Source organism: Entelurus aequoreus, linkage group LG12 (assembly GCF_033978785.1).
Source record: "Entelurus aequoreus isolate RoL-2023_Sb linkage group LG12, RoL_Eaeq_v1.1, whole genome shotgun sequence".
Lineage (NCBI taxonomy): Eukaryota > Metazoa > Chordata > Actinopteri > Syngnathiformes > Syngnathidae > Entelurus > Entelurus aequoreus.
The window spans coordinates 49,581,606-49,598,380 of NC_084742.1; the positions used below are offsets into that span (position 1 = coordinate 49,581,606).

Consider the following 16,775-nt stretch of genomic DNA (forward strand, 5'->3'; position numbering starts at 1 on the left):
CCTCCCAGCAGCAAGAGCACCATTAGGTCAGAGGCAGTCTTCAACTGGGCCACCTCTTCCTCTCGTTCTCCATCTATAGTTTGGGCTACCACCTCTAGGAGACACTCTACCAAGCCCGCCTCCACCAGCTGCAACTTGATCACGTCTGGACAGGACAATTATGGTAGCAAAAATAATAATAAAATAATTTCAAAAATATTTGCAATAACATGAACAATTAGAAGAATAATCACAACAATAACAATTACAGTACTAAATAATAATAAATTACCATTTTCTGCCAGAGGAGCCAAAACCTCAAAAATCATTTCTTTCTTCTCGTGCTCTGTTTGCTTCTGAAAAAGACAAACCAGCTCTTCTGCAATGTTGGTGGATGCAAACTGCTCTTTGCTTGACTCTGAAGACACAATGAAAGACGTATTTATATAAGCAATACAGAGGTACCTTGGTTCTCATAAACTTTTCATAAGATTTGGTTTTGACCAAAAAAAAATGTAGTGATATTTAATGTACCGCCAACTATTGCCTAACAAACTTTTACACTCTGTGGAATCTAGTACCCAAACAAATAATTCCACATATTGTTGCCTCAGTCTTGTCGAGTTATTAATACACTGCAAGATCATCAGTGGTAGACTCTATGGTTATTTGCTAACTATTGGAGTTACACCAAAGTTCTTATCACGTAAAAAAGTATGGAGATGCTGAACGTGTGGCTCTAACCTCCTCTACTTGCTCGACGGCTTTCCCATCAATCAGACTAAACTGCAGAGACAGACGCTGCATGCGAAGTTAGTTCTTTGCAAATCTGTTTTAAGATATATGTCTGACTGAAACATCATCCACCATCCTTCAGATGTGGCATTTGGAACTATTTTGGTTTACATATTATGGATGATTCAGAGGCAAAATCACTTTGAACCAAATTGTAAGTCGCAAGTCTCAGAAAATGCTAAACTACATTAGGGGTAAGTTCTACCAAGAATGTCAACAAGACCGATCAGCTGATATATATATATATATATATATATATATATATATATATATATATATATATATATATATATATATATATATATATATATATATATATATATATATATAGCGCATCAGTCATCCAAGAGATGTTTGGCTACAAAAGGAGCAGCATGAATAGTCTGAAGGAGCAAGGCCTACTCCATGGAAGGGAAAACTAGAGGAAAAATAATGACGACTCTAGGAGTCTGTTTTAAGATATATGTCTGACTGAAACATCATCCACCATCCTTCAGATGTGGCATTTGGAACTATTTTGGTTTACATATTATGGATGATTCAGAGGCAAAATCACTTTGAACCAAATTGTAAGTCGCAAGTCTCAGAAAATGCTAAACTACATTAGGGGTAAGTTCTACCAAGAATGTCAACAAGACCGATCAGCTGATATATATATATATATATATATATATATATATATATATATATATATATATATATATATATATATATAGCGCATCAGTCATCCAAGAGATGTTTGGCTACAAAAGGAGCAGCATGAATAGTCTGAAGGAGCAAGGCCTACTCCATGGAAGGGAAAACTAGAGGAAAAATAATGACGACTCTAGGAGAAGTTAGCCTCCTGATAGAGCTGAGTAAAGGTATGAACATTAAGAACAAAAAGAAATAAAGCAAGATTAAACATGAGGTTGTCATATGCCCAGGTAAGGTCCACTGTCAGTGGTACGGTAGCAAGACCATAACAGATGCACCCAAGGCTGAGACCGGGCAATACTAAAAGAGCATTTGAGAAGGAGGCATCACACTGGACTTACAAGCAAAGCAAAGCAACCTCCCAGAACAAGACCCAGTAGTTTTAAAAGTGGCATGTATTCAAGCAAAAATGTATAGAACAGCACCAGGGCTTAACATGAACACCTGGCAGCAAAGATTAACCAGTTGCTAACACACCCACACATTGCTGACACACCCAGAGTGGCTAACACAAAGGTTGGACAGTCCTCATCATGAAGGAATTCTAAAAAGGAATAGTATCATCAAACTACAGACTTATGACCTACCTCAGCAGCAGCACCACATGGAAGCACCTATCAGTATCATAGCAGCCAAAGTGAGTAGGCAGAAGGGTCAATACATGAACTGAGAACAGAAAGGCGTTGCTAACACCAGCTACTGGTTGACAGGGAAATCAACTAAGACTGTAAAACCAGATGCACCATATGCCAGGGCTATTCAGCTACATAATGAAGAAGGTCGCAGTTTCAGTAGCCCAAGGGCTCAGGGGTCTGACATCAAAATGTGGATGTCTCGTCAGAAAATGCCTCCGCAGTATATACTCCTTTAAGACTGTGTTTAAGTAAACACATCAGCTTTCACACTGCACTGTCATTACATTCATTATTCTGCCCTTGCTACTCGTTTCCAGCGTGTGCAGTTAGACAGATAGTTAACAACATGTAGAAACAGAAGCTCCAGAAGTTTTGTTGAGGACTAATGTTCCTTCTTTTGAATTATTTTCCTTCCTCAGTTTAATGTTTTTATACTTCTTCCTTCAATTAGGTTTGTAAGACTGAACATATAAACATAAAATAAACATTACAAAAGTATAACGTCCATTGTGTATTTTACATAAATAAAATAGAAGATTTAGTGTTAAAGGCCTACTGAAATGAATTTTTTTAATTTAAACGGGGATAGCAGATCCATTCTATGTGTCATACTTGACCATTTCGCGATATTGCCATATGTTTGCTGAAAGGATTTAGTAGAGAACAAAGACAATAAAGTTCGCAACTTTTGGTCGCTGATAAAAAAAAGCCTTGCCTATACCGGAAGTAGCGTGACGTCACCGGAGGAAGGACTCCTCACATTTTCCCATTGTTTACAATGCAGCGAGAGACTCGGACCGAGAAAGCGACGATTACCCCATTAATTTGAGCGAGGATGAAAGATTTGTGGATGAGGAAAGTGAGAGTGAAGGACTACAGTGCAGTGCAGGACATATCTTTTTTCGCTCTGACCGAAACTTAGGTACAAGGGTTCATCGGATTCCACACTTTCTCCTTTTTCTATTGTGGATCACGGATTTGTATTTTAAACCACCTCGGATACTATATCCTCTTGAAAATGAGAGTCGAGAACGCAAAATGGACATTCACAGTGACTTTTATCTCCACGACAATACATCGGCGAAGCTCTTTAGCTACTGAGCTAACGTGATAGCATCGGGCTCAAATGCAGATAGAAACAAAATAAATAAACCCTTGACTTGAAGGATAGACAGAAGATCAACAATACTATTAAACCAGGGACATGTAACTACATGGTTAATAAATTCCAGCTTGGCGAAGCTTAACAATGCTGTTGCTAACGACGCCATTGAAGCTAACTTAGCTACGGGACGGCAGCGGGCGTTGTAGCTTTCGACGACACCCCGGCCGCCATCAGAGTCGGCAAGAAACACATATTTCCCCAAAGTTACGTACGTGACATGCACATAGCGACACGCACGTACGGGCAAGCGATCAAATGTTTGGAAGCCAAAGCTGTACTCACGGTAGCGCGTCTGCTATCCACCTCAAAGTCCTCCTGGTTGTGTTGCTGTAGTCCGCCGCTAATACACCGATCGCACCTACAGCTTTCTTCTTTGCAGTCTCCATTGTTCATTAAACAAATTGCAAAAGATTCACCAACACAGATGTCCAGAATACTGTGGAATTTTGGGATGAAAACAGAGCGTTTTGTATTGGATTCAATGGGTCCGAATACTTCCGTACCAACCATTGACGTCACGCGTATACGTCATCATACATAAACGTTTTCAACCGGAAGTGTGGCGGGAAATTTAAAATTGCACTTTATAAGTTAACCCGGCCGTATTGGCATGTGTTGCAATGTTAAGATTTCATCATTGATATATAAACTATCAGACTGAGTGGTCGGTAGTAGTGGGTTTCAGTAGGCCTTTAATACATTCGCACAATAAACTACAGAAGTTTGCGCAGATAGAGACTAAACATCCCCAGCAAACATTGCACACAATGAACGTGGCTCAACACGTGTAGTGTCATCGCCCTCTACTGGTCAAATTTAGTGCTGCATGTATTCAATGTTTCAGTGAATAAGCCTTGCTTGCCTGAGAGTTACTCAGACAAATAACACGGCCACAAATACAAAAGACATCACAAAGTCAGCAATTTCAATACAAAACAAACTTTATATTTTTATGCACAATATCTATTTTCCAAAGATTTGACCAAGTTTTGTGATAAAGCTGACACGAGTGGATTTCTCCTGTTGTTGCTGGTCTGGAACAGTGTGTCCGCCGCTTAAAAGTTTTGACAGGAAACAACGACTCAACCACTGGACCGGGGAAGAACATTCATACTTTGTTGTCCAGTCGCTGTTAAAAGTCAAATTTTCGCAATTTATTTTGATTTTTTTCAGGGTTGATAGTGCCATTTTTGGTTTGAATGAGTAGTCTCCTTCTGCACACCTCACTGCAGCTTCATTGTGCCACATATTTCTCGTTGTTGCCCCGCTGCAGGGAGGCGTGAGTACTGCATACATGAGCAACCCTAGTTTGAATGTTTTCATCAAGCCTATTTGGGTGATGTTCGGCGGCTAAATGAAAAGGTCCAGGTCAAGCCAGGTGAGGGGACAAGGGGGGCCCGAATCCTGTTTTTTCAGCAATTGGACATGCAAAAATTAGCGCAAAAAAAGCACCATTTAAAATGTTTTAGTGTTTAACCTTTGTGTGGTGTTCATATTGTTGTTACTCAGCCAGTGTTTGTGGGTCTGATGGACCCGTTGCATTTTGTGGCTTTTAATGCCTCACAATCAAACACTTTAATATTAAAATACTGACTTATCCCAAAAAACATCTGTAATGAAGTGCTTCGAGAGGCTGGTAAAGGAATACATTGTCTCCAGACTTCCCCCCACATTCGACCCATACCAGTTTGCTTATCGCTCTAACCGCTCCACCTGAGCTTAGCACATCTGGAAGGAAAGGACACACACGTGCGGATGTTGTTTCTGGACTTCAACTTGGCATTCAACACCATCATCCCGCAGCACTTGGTGAGCAAACTGGCCCCCCTTGGATTCAGTACCCCCCTATGCAACTGGCTGCTTGACTTCCTCACAGACAGACCCCAGTCTGTGAGAGTGGGCAACAACACCTCCAGTGCCATCTCCCTGAGCACCGGCTCCCCCCAGGGCTGCGTCCTGAGTCCGCTGCTGTTCACGTTGATGACCCATGACTGCTGCGCCAGGTCCACTACTAACCACATTGCGAAGTATGTGGACGACACGACAGTAGTGGGCCTCATCCGTGACAACAACGACATGGACTACAGGGAGGAGGTGAAACATCTGGTTGACTGGTGCAGAACCAAAAACCTGGTCCTGAACGTAACAAGACCAAGGAGATCATTGTCGACTTCATGAAAGCACAAGTCCAGCCACGCTCCACTCTTCATCAACGGCACAGTGGTGGACATGGTAAGCAGCACCAAGTTCCTGGGGGTGCAGATAACTGACAATATGACCTGGTCCCTACACACCGGAGCTCTTGTAAAAAGAGCTCAGCAGCGCATGCACTTTTTGCGTCGGATGAAAAGAGCACAGCTCCCCCCCATTCTCACCACATTCTACAGAGGCACTATAGAGAGCCTACTGACCAACAGCATCTCTGTCTGGACTGGAGCCTGCAGTGCCTCAGACTGGAAGTCCCTCCAGAGAGTGGTGAGGACGGCGAAAAAGATCATCAGGACTCCTCTTCCTCCTATCCAGGAGATCGCAAAAAGCCGCTGCCTGACCAGGGCTCAGAAAATCTGCAGAGACTCCTCCCAACCCCACCAAGGACTGTTTTCACTGCTGGACTCTAGAAAGAGGTTCCACAGCCTCCATAGCAGAACCTCCAGGTTCTGTAACAGCTTCTTCCCTCAGGCCGTAAGACTCTTGAACGCATCATAATAATCCCCTCAATTCCCCCCAAAAATGGATTAACTCGCTGGAATATAAAGACAATATAACATACATCCATAAACCTGGATGCATATGCAAAAGTGCAATATATTTATCTTTACAGTAATCTATTTATTTATATCTGCACCTTATTGCTTTTTTATCCTGCACTGCCAACCAGCTAATGCAACAAAATGTTGTTCTTATCTGTACTGTAAAGTTCAAATTTGAACGACAATAAAAAGTAAGTCTAAGTCTAAGACCCACAAACACTGGCTGAGTAACAACAATATGAACGTTTCATGGAAATTTATCTGCCAGTTTCTGCATCCCACAGGGATTCTTCTTTTGTGTTTTTGCACCTGCGGTTCCCACACAAGGTTGCAACATTGTTTGTCAACACTGTCTGCGCTCATTTTGTCGCACATTTGACCCTCTCATGTTCTCTGTACCTACACTCTGTCCTCCCCGTCTAGGCCTGCTGTGTGTGTGTGTGTGTGTGTGTGTGTGTGTGTGTGTGTGTGTGTGTGTGTGTGTGTGTGTGTGTGTGTGTGTGTGTGTGTGTGTGTGTGTGTGTGCGTGTGGTACACAGAACATCAATTTCCACACTTCTATTAGCCCCGGGTCCAGTGGACCCCGGACATCTTATATGTAATAGAAATGTGTAGGGGGGGTGTATGGTGTGTGTTCATTAAATATGTATTCTGATATATGTTCTTCACAGAAAATGAGCCAAAGCCAGTGAGTCTCAGTTTGAAAAATTAATTAATTGTATCTTTTAATAAAAATCGAAAACGGGTCCCACAGACCCGAACACCACACAAGGGTTAAATCATTGAAAAATGATCAACAAAGTTGACATAATTAATCACTATGTCTGTTTCAGTCACAATGTTATTTAGTCACTACAGTAATTACAACTTGTGTTCACATCCACAGGAACCATATGGGTTAGCCTACTCTATACAGCAGGGGTGTCAAACTCAAATACAGAGTGGGCCAACATTTAAAGCCGCCAAGGTTGAACAAATTAACCTTTTAATAGGATCCAAACAAGTTTTGCATTGAATATTGAACAAGCAAGGCTTATATAACTTTATAATGACATGCAAAATCGAGTTTCAAATAATAATAATAATAATAATTAAAAAATATCAATGGCTTATCAAATACAATTTAAATAAAAATTGAATGCCTCTTTTCTATTTGCAGCCTTCTGAGGTAAATATCAACTTTTTCTACAGGCTAATAAATTTGATAATAAAATAACAATGAATAAACCAACCATTCAGGACTTTAAACTGCTCAGTTTGCAACACACTGATCTAATCTGATGTGCCCAAGCCAGATACCTGGCATCTTTTCTTGGATGCTAGTTTATTAATGTCGGGGCTCAGGCTTTGAGCTGAGGCAACCTTCATTATTGAACGAAGGTGTTCATCAGTCATTATATCTCGTGGTCCACCCGGACCACAGTCTTGGGGGCGTTCCTTAAAGGCGCTGCCTTTAACGTCCTCTACGAGCTGTCGTCACGTCTGATTTTCATCCATTCTAACAACGTGCCGGCCCGGTCACAAGATATGTGCGGCTTCTGTACGCACACACACACGTGAATGCAATGCATACTTGATCAACAGCGATACAGGTTACACTGAGGGTGGACATATAAACAACTTTAACACTGTTAGAAATATGCGCCACACTGTGAATCCACACCAAACATGAATGACAAACACATTTTGGGAGAATATCCGCACCGTAACACAACATAAACACAACAGGACAAATACCCAGAATCCCATGCAGCCCTAACTCTTCCGGGCTGCAATATACACCCCCGCTACCACCAACCCCCTCCTCCGTGCATCGGTTGAGGTGGGCGGGGTTGGGGGTGGCGGGTTTGGTGGTAGCGGGGGTGTATATTGCAGCCCGGAAGAGTTGGGGCTGCAAGGTGTTCTGGGTATTTGTTTTGTTGTGTTTATGTTGTGTTACAGTGCGGATGTTCTCCCGAAATGTGTTTGTCATTCTTGTTTGGTGTGGGTTCACAGTGTGCCGTATATTTTTAACAGTGTTAAAGTTTTTTATATGTCCACCCTCAGTGTAACCTGTATCGCTGTTGATCAAGTATGCATTGCATTCACTTGTGTGTGCGTGCAGAAGCCGCACATATTATGTGACTGGGCAAGCACTCGGTGGACTGGGTGAAAAGCAGACGTGACAATTTTCGGGAGGGGCACTGAAATTTGGGAGTCTCCCGGGAGGGTTGGCAAGTATGAGAATTAGCGGTGAATGCGGTCTTACCGCGGCACCGCCGCTGTATATAATCGGCGGGCCAGCTCTAGTGTTAATTTGATATTGCCTCAAGGGCCAAGTGAAATTACATGGCGGGCCAATTTTGGAGTTTGACACCCATGCTATACAGTATTTACAACCTTACTAGTGTTCACTTCACGGCCACAGATGGTTCATCTAGTTATTTAATTTTTTTACTCATTACTTTGCTTCATTCACAAATTACCTTGGCATTTTTGCTTTGATGGCTGAGACATGAGCCTTCCTGTCAAATTTCTGAGCAGCTTGCATTTTCCTTTTTGTTTCTACTTTAGTGGATTTCACCTCGGATTCTATAGCCAATTTCTGTCTCTTTGACTCCCTCTCCACTTCTAACTGCTCCAAATGCTAAAATCATAAAGAGTACAAACAATGTTTATTCTATTAGATAACTTCCTTTATCCGAATAACCATTTGTGATTTATAGCATGAAATAACAAATATATTGCAGTCAAAAAATATTAAATGTCAAAATATAAACAGTAGAAAAAATGAACAAAATGTCAGCTACTGTCTTGTTCTAAAACATCAATGAAAATGAAATTTAGCATTTAGACAGGCTATACCGTAGCAAAAGTCATCACGTCTGCCACAATCATGTTTGTTCTTAAATGTGTATCCCACGTCTTCCATGTCGAAAGCAGTTTTGATTTGGGCTTACATGGTAAACAACTAAAATTAATGTTTGAGGATTGTTTTATCCAGACGCATACATTTGTCCATATGTGGGCAAGTCGACGCATTGTGGGTGTCCTGGACGTCGTCTACATCGCTTAAATAAAATGTAAAGAAAATAATCCCTCTGCCATCTTCCACTAGTTTTTTTAATATATAAATTTCCTCTTCTCTTCTTTGACTCTCTCGTCGTCATTTGGGATGTGCGCGTCTGTTGCGATTTCCCTTCCTGGTTGGATGACCCGCCCTATTTTGCCTCTGATTGGCATGTCCGTAATGTTTTGCCCTAATCTTAACAAATCGTGACTCATCCTAACCAACCAATCATCATTGATGTTTCCCGTACATGTTTCCCCCTGCCTGTGGAGTTGCTTCGCTACGTAGCTTCGATTTTTAAGTTAATAATTTTGAATGGAAGTTTTTACCACTGGATAATCAAAAAACTTACTCATTACGGGAAAACCGTAGTTGTTGGCAGGTATGGCAAAGAGATGGATCAAGATTTTAACACACATTGTAAGTCGGAAAAAATAAAGAAAAACTGAATTTAAAAAAAATATTTTTACAGAGATAAAAAAGACGGATTTCCGACTATAGACAGAAATATCACATGCCTGAAGATATGTTTTGATGCCAGAGGAACATACGGCGCGATGGAGTGACGTCAGAGCAACTTTATGGATTATTATATTAAATAAATGTGTTACTTTTTGAGTAGATTAATATGGATTGGCCTGTGGATTACTGTATCGCTGAGAGGACGGTTGATCAAGCGCGGTCGTGAGTAAAGCACATTCCTTTCAAACTGACACTAACTTTTACTAACGTGCATGACTTTGAGGGACTTTTGAGTAGGAAATATTGCAGTATTACAAACCGTTGTGTAGTGTTGCTTCCTTATTTGTGATTATTCCAAACTGATTATCAGATCCCACCCGTGTCTTTTTTTATGCGTGACAGCGTGTCATAATTACAGTCAGCTTTAAAATAATTTAAGAAAAATACCAATGGCCGTATCATTTGTCCAGGATCTTGACGATCATCATGGACCAACACAATTAGGAACAGGTAAAAAAAAAATACCAGTAGTTGTAGAAATTATTATTATTTATATGTTTTGCCGTGAGTGACTGCTCGCTGTTGCTGTTGCAAAAAAGCTAGGCATCGTTCTATCTGTGTGCTTCTAATTGTTTTACAGCTTTCTTTACTACTTCCCAAACATACTTAGTAGTCTTATTTAACTTGCAAATCACCCAATCTCTGTGTCACCACCCCTCTCTCAGCTAGCTAGCTGCTAAGCTAAAAAAGCTAGCGCAGAGAAAGGCGCTGTCGGTCTAAAGGAATCTGCTCCCACACATCGCGACCACTTCCCTGAAGACAGCAAAAACTGGTTGGAATTGGGGGTTAAATGACCAAAAATGATTCCCGGGCGCGGCACCGCTGCTACCCACTGCTCCCCTCACCTCCCAGGGGGTGAACAAGGGGATGGGTCAAATGCAGAAGACAAATTTCACCACACCTAGTGTGTGTGTGACAATCATTGGTACTTTAACTTTAACTTAATTTGACTCGGTGAAAGAAATACCGTGAGTATGGCTCCCTGCTCTTCGTGCACTGTTCTCATGGATAGGTTGACTCTGCTAGAGGGCCGTGTCCGGCAGTTAGAGCAGAGTAATCTCGTAACTTTAGACGTTGCGGACACATCTGCTAGCGTTAGCCGTAGCGAGCTAACTAGCCCAGCTTATAGCAGCTCTAAGCGGCCTATAAGCAACGGTGAACCGGTTGAGACGCATAATAAATTTAGCTCTTTAGCTAGTCCTACACCCCAGTCTACTTCAGTCATTGGGGACTCCATCACTCGAAACATAAAGCTTAGCAAACCAGCCACAATTAAGTGTATTCCCGGGGCCTGAGCACCTGACATTGAAGCTAATCTTAGGGAGCTAACTCGCAACAGGCCTAGTAAACACGTACGACAGGCTAATCGCACCACTAGCTATGCAAACATAGTTGTACACGTTGGCTCCAATGACACTAGAATAAGCCAGTCAGAGATTTCAAAGAGAAGCATAGCTAGGACTTGTAATCTCGCTAGAAAGATGTCCAGGCATCGAGTACTTGTGTCCGGCCCCCTGCCTGCGAGAGGCAATGATGAGAGGTATAGCAGATTAGTCTCGCTTAACAAGTGGCTTCTAGTTTTTGTAGACAACAGGTACTAACGTGTATTGATAATTGGCCCTCTTTCTGGGGCAAACCGGGCTTGTTGATGAGGGACAGCCTTCATCCTAACTAGGAAGGCGCCATCATCCTGCCTAGGAACTTAGATTAATGTTTGAGTCACACTTGACTAATTACACTAGAGCGAGCCCGGTCACAGGCAATTACAGTGTCTGTTAGTCCGGGTGAGGAGTCAGTTAAGCTAGAACTAGCTAGCGCCAGGCTGGAAAATCCCTGCACACATAGCATTTCTCCTAGAATAATACACAACTCACCTAATGTCTTTTCTGCAGTGACTGTGCCCTCCGGGTACTCCGGCTTCCTCCCACCTCCAAAGACATGCACCTGGGGATAGGTTGATTGGCAACACTAAATTGACCCTAGTGTGTGAATGTGAGTGTGAATGTTGTCTGTCTATCTGTGTTGGCCCTGTGATGAGGTGGCGACTTGTCCAGGGTGTACCCCGCCTTCCGCCCGATTGTAGCTGAGATAGGCTCCAGCGCCCCCCGCGACCCCGAAGGGAATAAGCGGTAGAAAATGGATGGATGCCAGAGGTGGACATGCATTCTACTGAGGTGGCAAATTATGACGCGTTCAGTGTATCGCAGCACCAAGCAAACAATCTGAAGATTCCCGTCATATCAATTCCTAGATATGGTCGAAAATATAAAGCGCACTATGCAAAATAAACGCAACATTATTAATATTACTACTAAGGATAACTTTAACAAAAATTTGTCAAAACAGCCCACTACTTATAATATGGGCTTTTCACCAAAAAGCCCATATTGGGGGGGTCGCACTAATATACAATGAAAACCTTAACCTTACCCCTAACCGTATACTAAAGTAATGTCCGATCATTACCTTATAAAATTCGAACTTCTGACTCATTGTCAACAAGCTAATAATAATAACTGCTTTAGCAGCTGCAACAATAATGCTGTCACAACGATGACTCTTGCTGGCCTACTGCCTTCGGTAATGGCGCCATTCCCAAATTATGCGGGCTCTATTGATAACCTGACTAACAACTTTAACTACGCCCTGCACGACACCATTGATAGTATAGCACCGCTAAAGCTAAAAAAAAGCCCCTAAAAGGCGTACCCTATGGTTTACAGAAGAAACTAGAGCTCTTAAACTATCATGTAGAAAGCTGGAAAGCAAATGGCACGCGACTAAACTTGAGGTTTTCCATCAAGCATGGACTGATAGGTTAATAACTTATAAATGCATGCTTACCTTAGCTAAAGCTAATTACTACTCAAATCTCATCCGCCTCAACAAAAACGATCCTAAGTATTTGTTCAGTACAGTAGCATTGCTAACCCAACAAGGGACTCCTCCCAGTAGCTCCACCCACTCGGCAGATGACTTTATGAATTTCTTTAATAAGAAAATTGAACTAATTAGAAAGGAGATTAAAGACAATGCATCCCAGCCACAATCAGAATCAGAATAGTATATTGCCATTGTTTGAGAACAACTGGGTTTTATTAACATAGAATGTTAACAGAATGTATATACTACGGATATTGCCCTCCAAAATAGTCTCTCTTTTTATGATGAAATAACATTAGAGGAACTTCTACGGCGTCTAAATGGGATAAAACAAACAACATGTTTACTTGACCCACTTCCTGGGAAACTTATCAAGGAACTGTTTGTAATATTAGGACCATCAGTGCTAAATATTATAATTGTATCACTTTCCTCTGGCACTGTTCCCCCAGCATTCAAAAAAGCGGTTATTCATCCTCTGCTCAAAAGACCTAACCTCGATCCTGACCTCATGGTAAACTACCGGGCGATGTCCCACCTTCCGTTTATTTCGAAAATCCTCGAGCTTGCACAGCAGCTAAATGAACACTTAGCCTCTAACAATCTCTGTGAACCCTTTCAATCCGGTTTCAGGGCAACTCACTCTACGGAGACAGCCCTCGCAAAAATTACTAATGATCTATTGCTAACGATGGATGCTAATGCGTCATACATGTTGCTGCTTCTTGATCTTAGCGCTGCTTTCGATACGTCGATCATAATATTTTATTAGAGCGTATCAAAACACGTATTGGTATGTCAGACTTAGCCTTGTCTTGGTTTAACTCCTATCTTACTGACAGGATGCAGTGCGTCTCCCATAACAATGTGACCTCGGAGTATGTTAAGGTAACGTGTGGAGTTCCCCAGGGTTCGGTTCTTGGCCCTGCACTCTTCAGCATCTACATGCTGCCGCTAGGTGACATCGTACGCAAATACGGTGTTAGCTTTCATTGTTACGCTGATGACACTCAACTCTACATGCCCCCTAAGCTGACCAACACGCCGGATTGTAGTCAGCTGGAGGGGTGTCGTAATGAAATTAAACAATGGATGTCCGCTAACTTTTTGCAACTCAACGCTAAGAAAATGGAAATGCTAATTATCGGTCCTGCTAGACACCGACACCTATTTAATAATACCACCTTAACATTTGACAACCAAACAATTACACAAGGCGACTCGGTAAAGAATTTGGGTATTATCATCGAACCAACTATCTTGTTTGAGTCACACATTAAGAGTGTTACTAAATCGGCCTTCATTCATTGCCGTAATATCGCTAAAATTTGTTCCATTTTGTCCACTAGCGAGCGACGCTGAGATCATTATTCATGCGTTCGTTACGTCTGGTCTCGATTACTGTAACGTATTATTTTCGGGTCTCCTATGTCTAGCATTAAAAGATTACAGTTGCTACAAAATGCGTCTGCTAGACTTTTGACAAGAACAAGAAAGTTTGATCATATTACGCCTATACTGGCTCACCTGCACTGGCTTCTTGTGCACTTAAGATGTGACTTTAAGGTTTTACTACTTACGTATAAAATACTGCACGGTCTAGCTTCATTCTATATTGCTGATTGTATTGTACCATATGCCCCCGGCAGGAAATCTGCGTTCAAAGAACTCCGGCGTATTAGTGATTCCCAGAGCCCAAAAAAAGTCTGCGGGCTATAGAGCATTTTCCATTCGGGCTCCAGTACTCTGGAATGCCCTCCCGGTAACAGTTAGATATGCTACCTCAGTAAAGCATTTAAGTCCCATCTTAAAACTCATTTGTATACACTAGCCTTTAAATAGACCCCCCTATTAGACCAGTTGATCTGACGTTTCTTTTCTGCTCTGCCCCCCTCTCCTTCGTGGGCGGCATAGATTTGGTGACCACAAATGACGCGCTAGCTGTCCAAAGTAGGGACCCAGGGTGGACCACTCATCTGTGCATCAGTTGGGGACGTCTCTGCGCTGCTGACCTGTCTCCACTCAAGATGATCTCCTGCTGGCCCCACTATGGACTGGACGCTCACAATATTATGTTAGATCCACTATGGACTGGACTTTCACAATATTATGCTAGATCCACTCGACGTCCATTGCACCGGTCGCCCAGGGGGGTGTCCCCACATCTGTGGTCCCCTCCAATGTTTCTCATTGTCATCCCATTGGGTTGAGTTTTTTCTTGCTCTGATGTGGGATCTGAGCCGAGGATGTCGTTGTAGCTTGTGCAGCCCTTTGAGACACTCGTGATTTAGGGCATATAGGGGTCCCGCCGGGTACTCCGGCTTCTTCCACGGCCAAAAACATGCACCTGGGGATAGGTTGATTGGCAACACTAAATTGGACCTAGTGTGTGAATGTGAGTGTGAATGTTGTCTGTCTATCTGTGTTGGCCCTGTGATGAGGTGGCGACTTGTCCAGGGTGTACACCGCCTTCCACCCGAATGGAGCTGAGATAGGCTCCAGCACCCCCCGCAACCCTGAACGGGACAAGCGGTAGAAAATGGATGGATGGAAGTAATCTTTGATTAATTGATTGATTGAAATTCCAACTAATTACTAACATGTGGCAAAAATGATATCTAGACGAGGGAAGATGATCACAAGAATGGCTGCTGCATGTATGCCTTATACATATGATTGTGTCCCCATTCATCCATCGAACACCATCACCAAGTTTGCGAACGACACCATAGTGGTGGGCCTGATCACGTGGTGTGATGAAACAGCCTACAGAGAGGAAATACAGGTGCTGACATGGTGGTGCACCTAGAACTACCCAAGGCTGAACACCACAAAGAACAATGAAAAGGTCATTGATTTTAGGAGACAGAGAAGGGAAGATGTTCCACTTGTAGTAAATTGAGCATGTGTGGAGACTGCCCCCAGTCCCCCCCATGTGTTATGATCATGTGTGACCTCCTAAGTTCCAGGGAACTTACATCTCAGAGGCACTTACATTGACAGTCAACACTTTAGCACTGGACAAAAAGGAACAGCAGAGACTCCACTTCATTCATTGCTCACACTCGCTGCCTCGGCAGATCAGGACAGCGGAGAAGATTATAGGCTCCCCTCTGCCCTCCCTAGAGGACATTGCTCACTCTCGCTGCCTCTGCAAAGCAAAGAAAATCCTGGCAGACCGCTTTCACCCTGGTCAGCACTTGTTCAACCTGCTGCCATCAGGAAAGTGATTTTGCTCACACAAGAGCAGGACTAATAGAGTTAAAATAGTTTTTACCCGTGGGCCATTTGGATATTGAATCTGTCCCAATAGCTTAGATGTTTTTCACTGTTGCACTGTTGTCAATACTAGTATTTATTTATTCATTTTAAACATATTATTTATTGTGTATATTACATTTCAAATGCACCTAACAGAATAGCCAACTGTATTTGTCATGTCTCTATTCTATTCAACAGGATAGCTACAAATACCTGGGGATCACACAGGCCAATGATAACCATAAGAAGGCAGCTTGGCACTCAGCCACAGCCACAGCCACAAACCTAAATAGGGTGAGGCAGATCCTGAAGAGCCGGCTGAACAGCAAGAATAAGATCCAGGCCATTAACACCTATGCCCCGCTGGCTTAATACCCAGGACACTGGAAGAGATGCAAGACACTGATATCAAGGCAAGAAAGCGCCTAACAATGCACAAAAGGTTCCACCCCAAGTCCAGCATCCTGAAGCTATACACCAAGCGAAAAGAGCAAGGCAGAAGACTAGTGACCGTCAGAGGCACTAGAGAGGAGGAAGCAACAGACCTCCAGGAATACATCAAGAAGATGCCCCTCAAGGATGACCTGCCAGGTGACTCGCTCAGGCACTGTACCACTGACAAATGGGAGAATTTCATTTCACAGGCAGTGATCACGTCAGTTAGAGTGGTGTGCTCTGCACCCTTCAAAGAAAAAACTCAAGACGGAACTTAAGATAAAATGGAGGTAATTGGCATTGCAGCGACAAACCTTCCTATTATCAGCGTACATCAAGTTTAAAATAGCATCTTAAAGCGAAACATGAAGATGGGGATGGTGCCGCTAGCATGAACGCTACATGGACAGAAAACAGAGGAATACAAACTGTGCTGGCTGAGTTTACCTGAGTTTATCAGCGTACATCAAGTTTAAAATAGCATCTTAAAGCGAAACATGAAGATGGGGATGGTGCCGCTAGCATGAACGCTACATGGACAGAAAACAGAGGAATACAAACTATCCTGGCTGAGTTTACCTGCGTTTACCAAAGATATCAATGCC

The 16,775-nt window shown here is 42.6% G+C and overlaps 1 protein-coding gene across 4 annotated transcripts in view; it reads right to left on the reverse strand.

Moving 5' to 3' along the window:
* Nucleotides 1-16,775, reverse strand: part of rap1gds1 (RAP1, GTP-GDP dissociation stimulator 1) — an 82,980-nt gene that overhangs the window by 12,917 nt on the left and 53,288 nt on the right. For all 4 annotated transcript variants that reach the window (XM_062066169.1, XM_062066167.1, XM_062066168.1 and 1 more), the window contains 2 exons: nt 272-397; nt 2-145 (listed from right to left, as the gene is read on the reverse strand). In XM_062066169.1, coding sequence (XP_061922153.1) covers nt 2-145; nt 272-397 — 270 coding nt within the window. The remainder of the gene's footprint in view (nt 1; nt 146-271; nt 398-16,775) is intronic.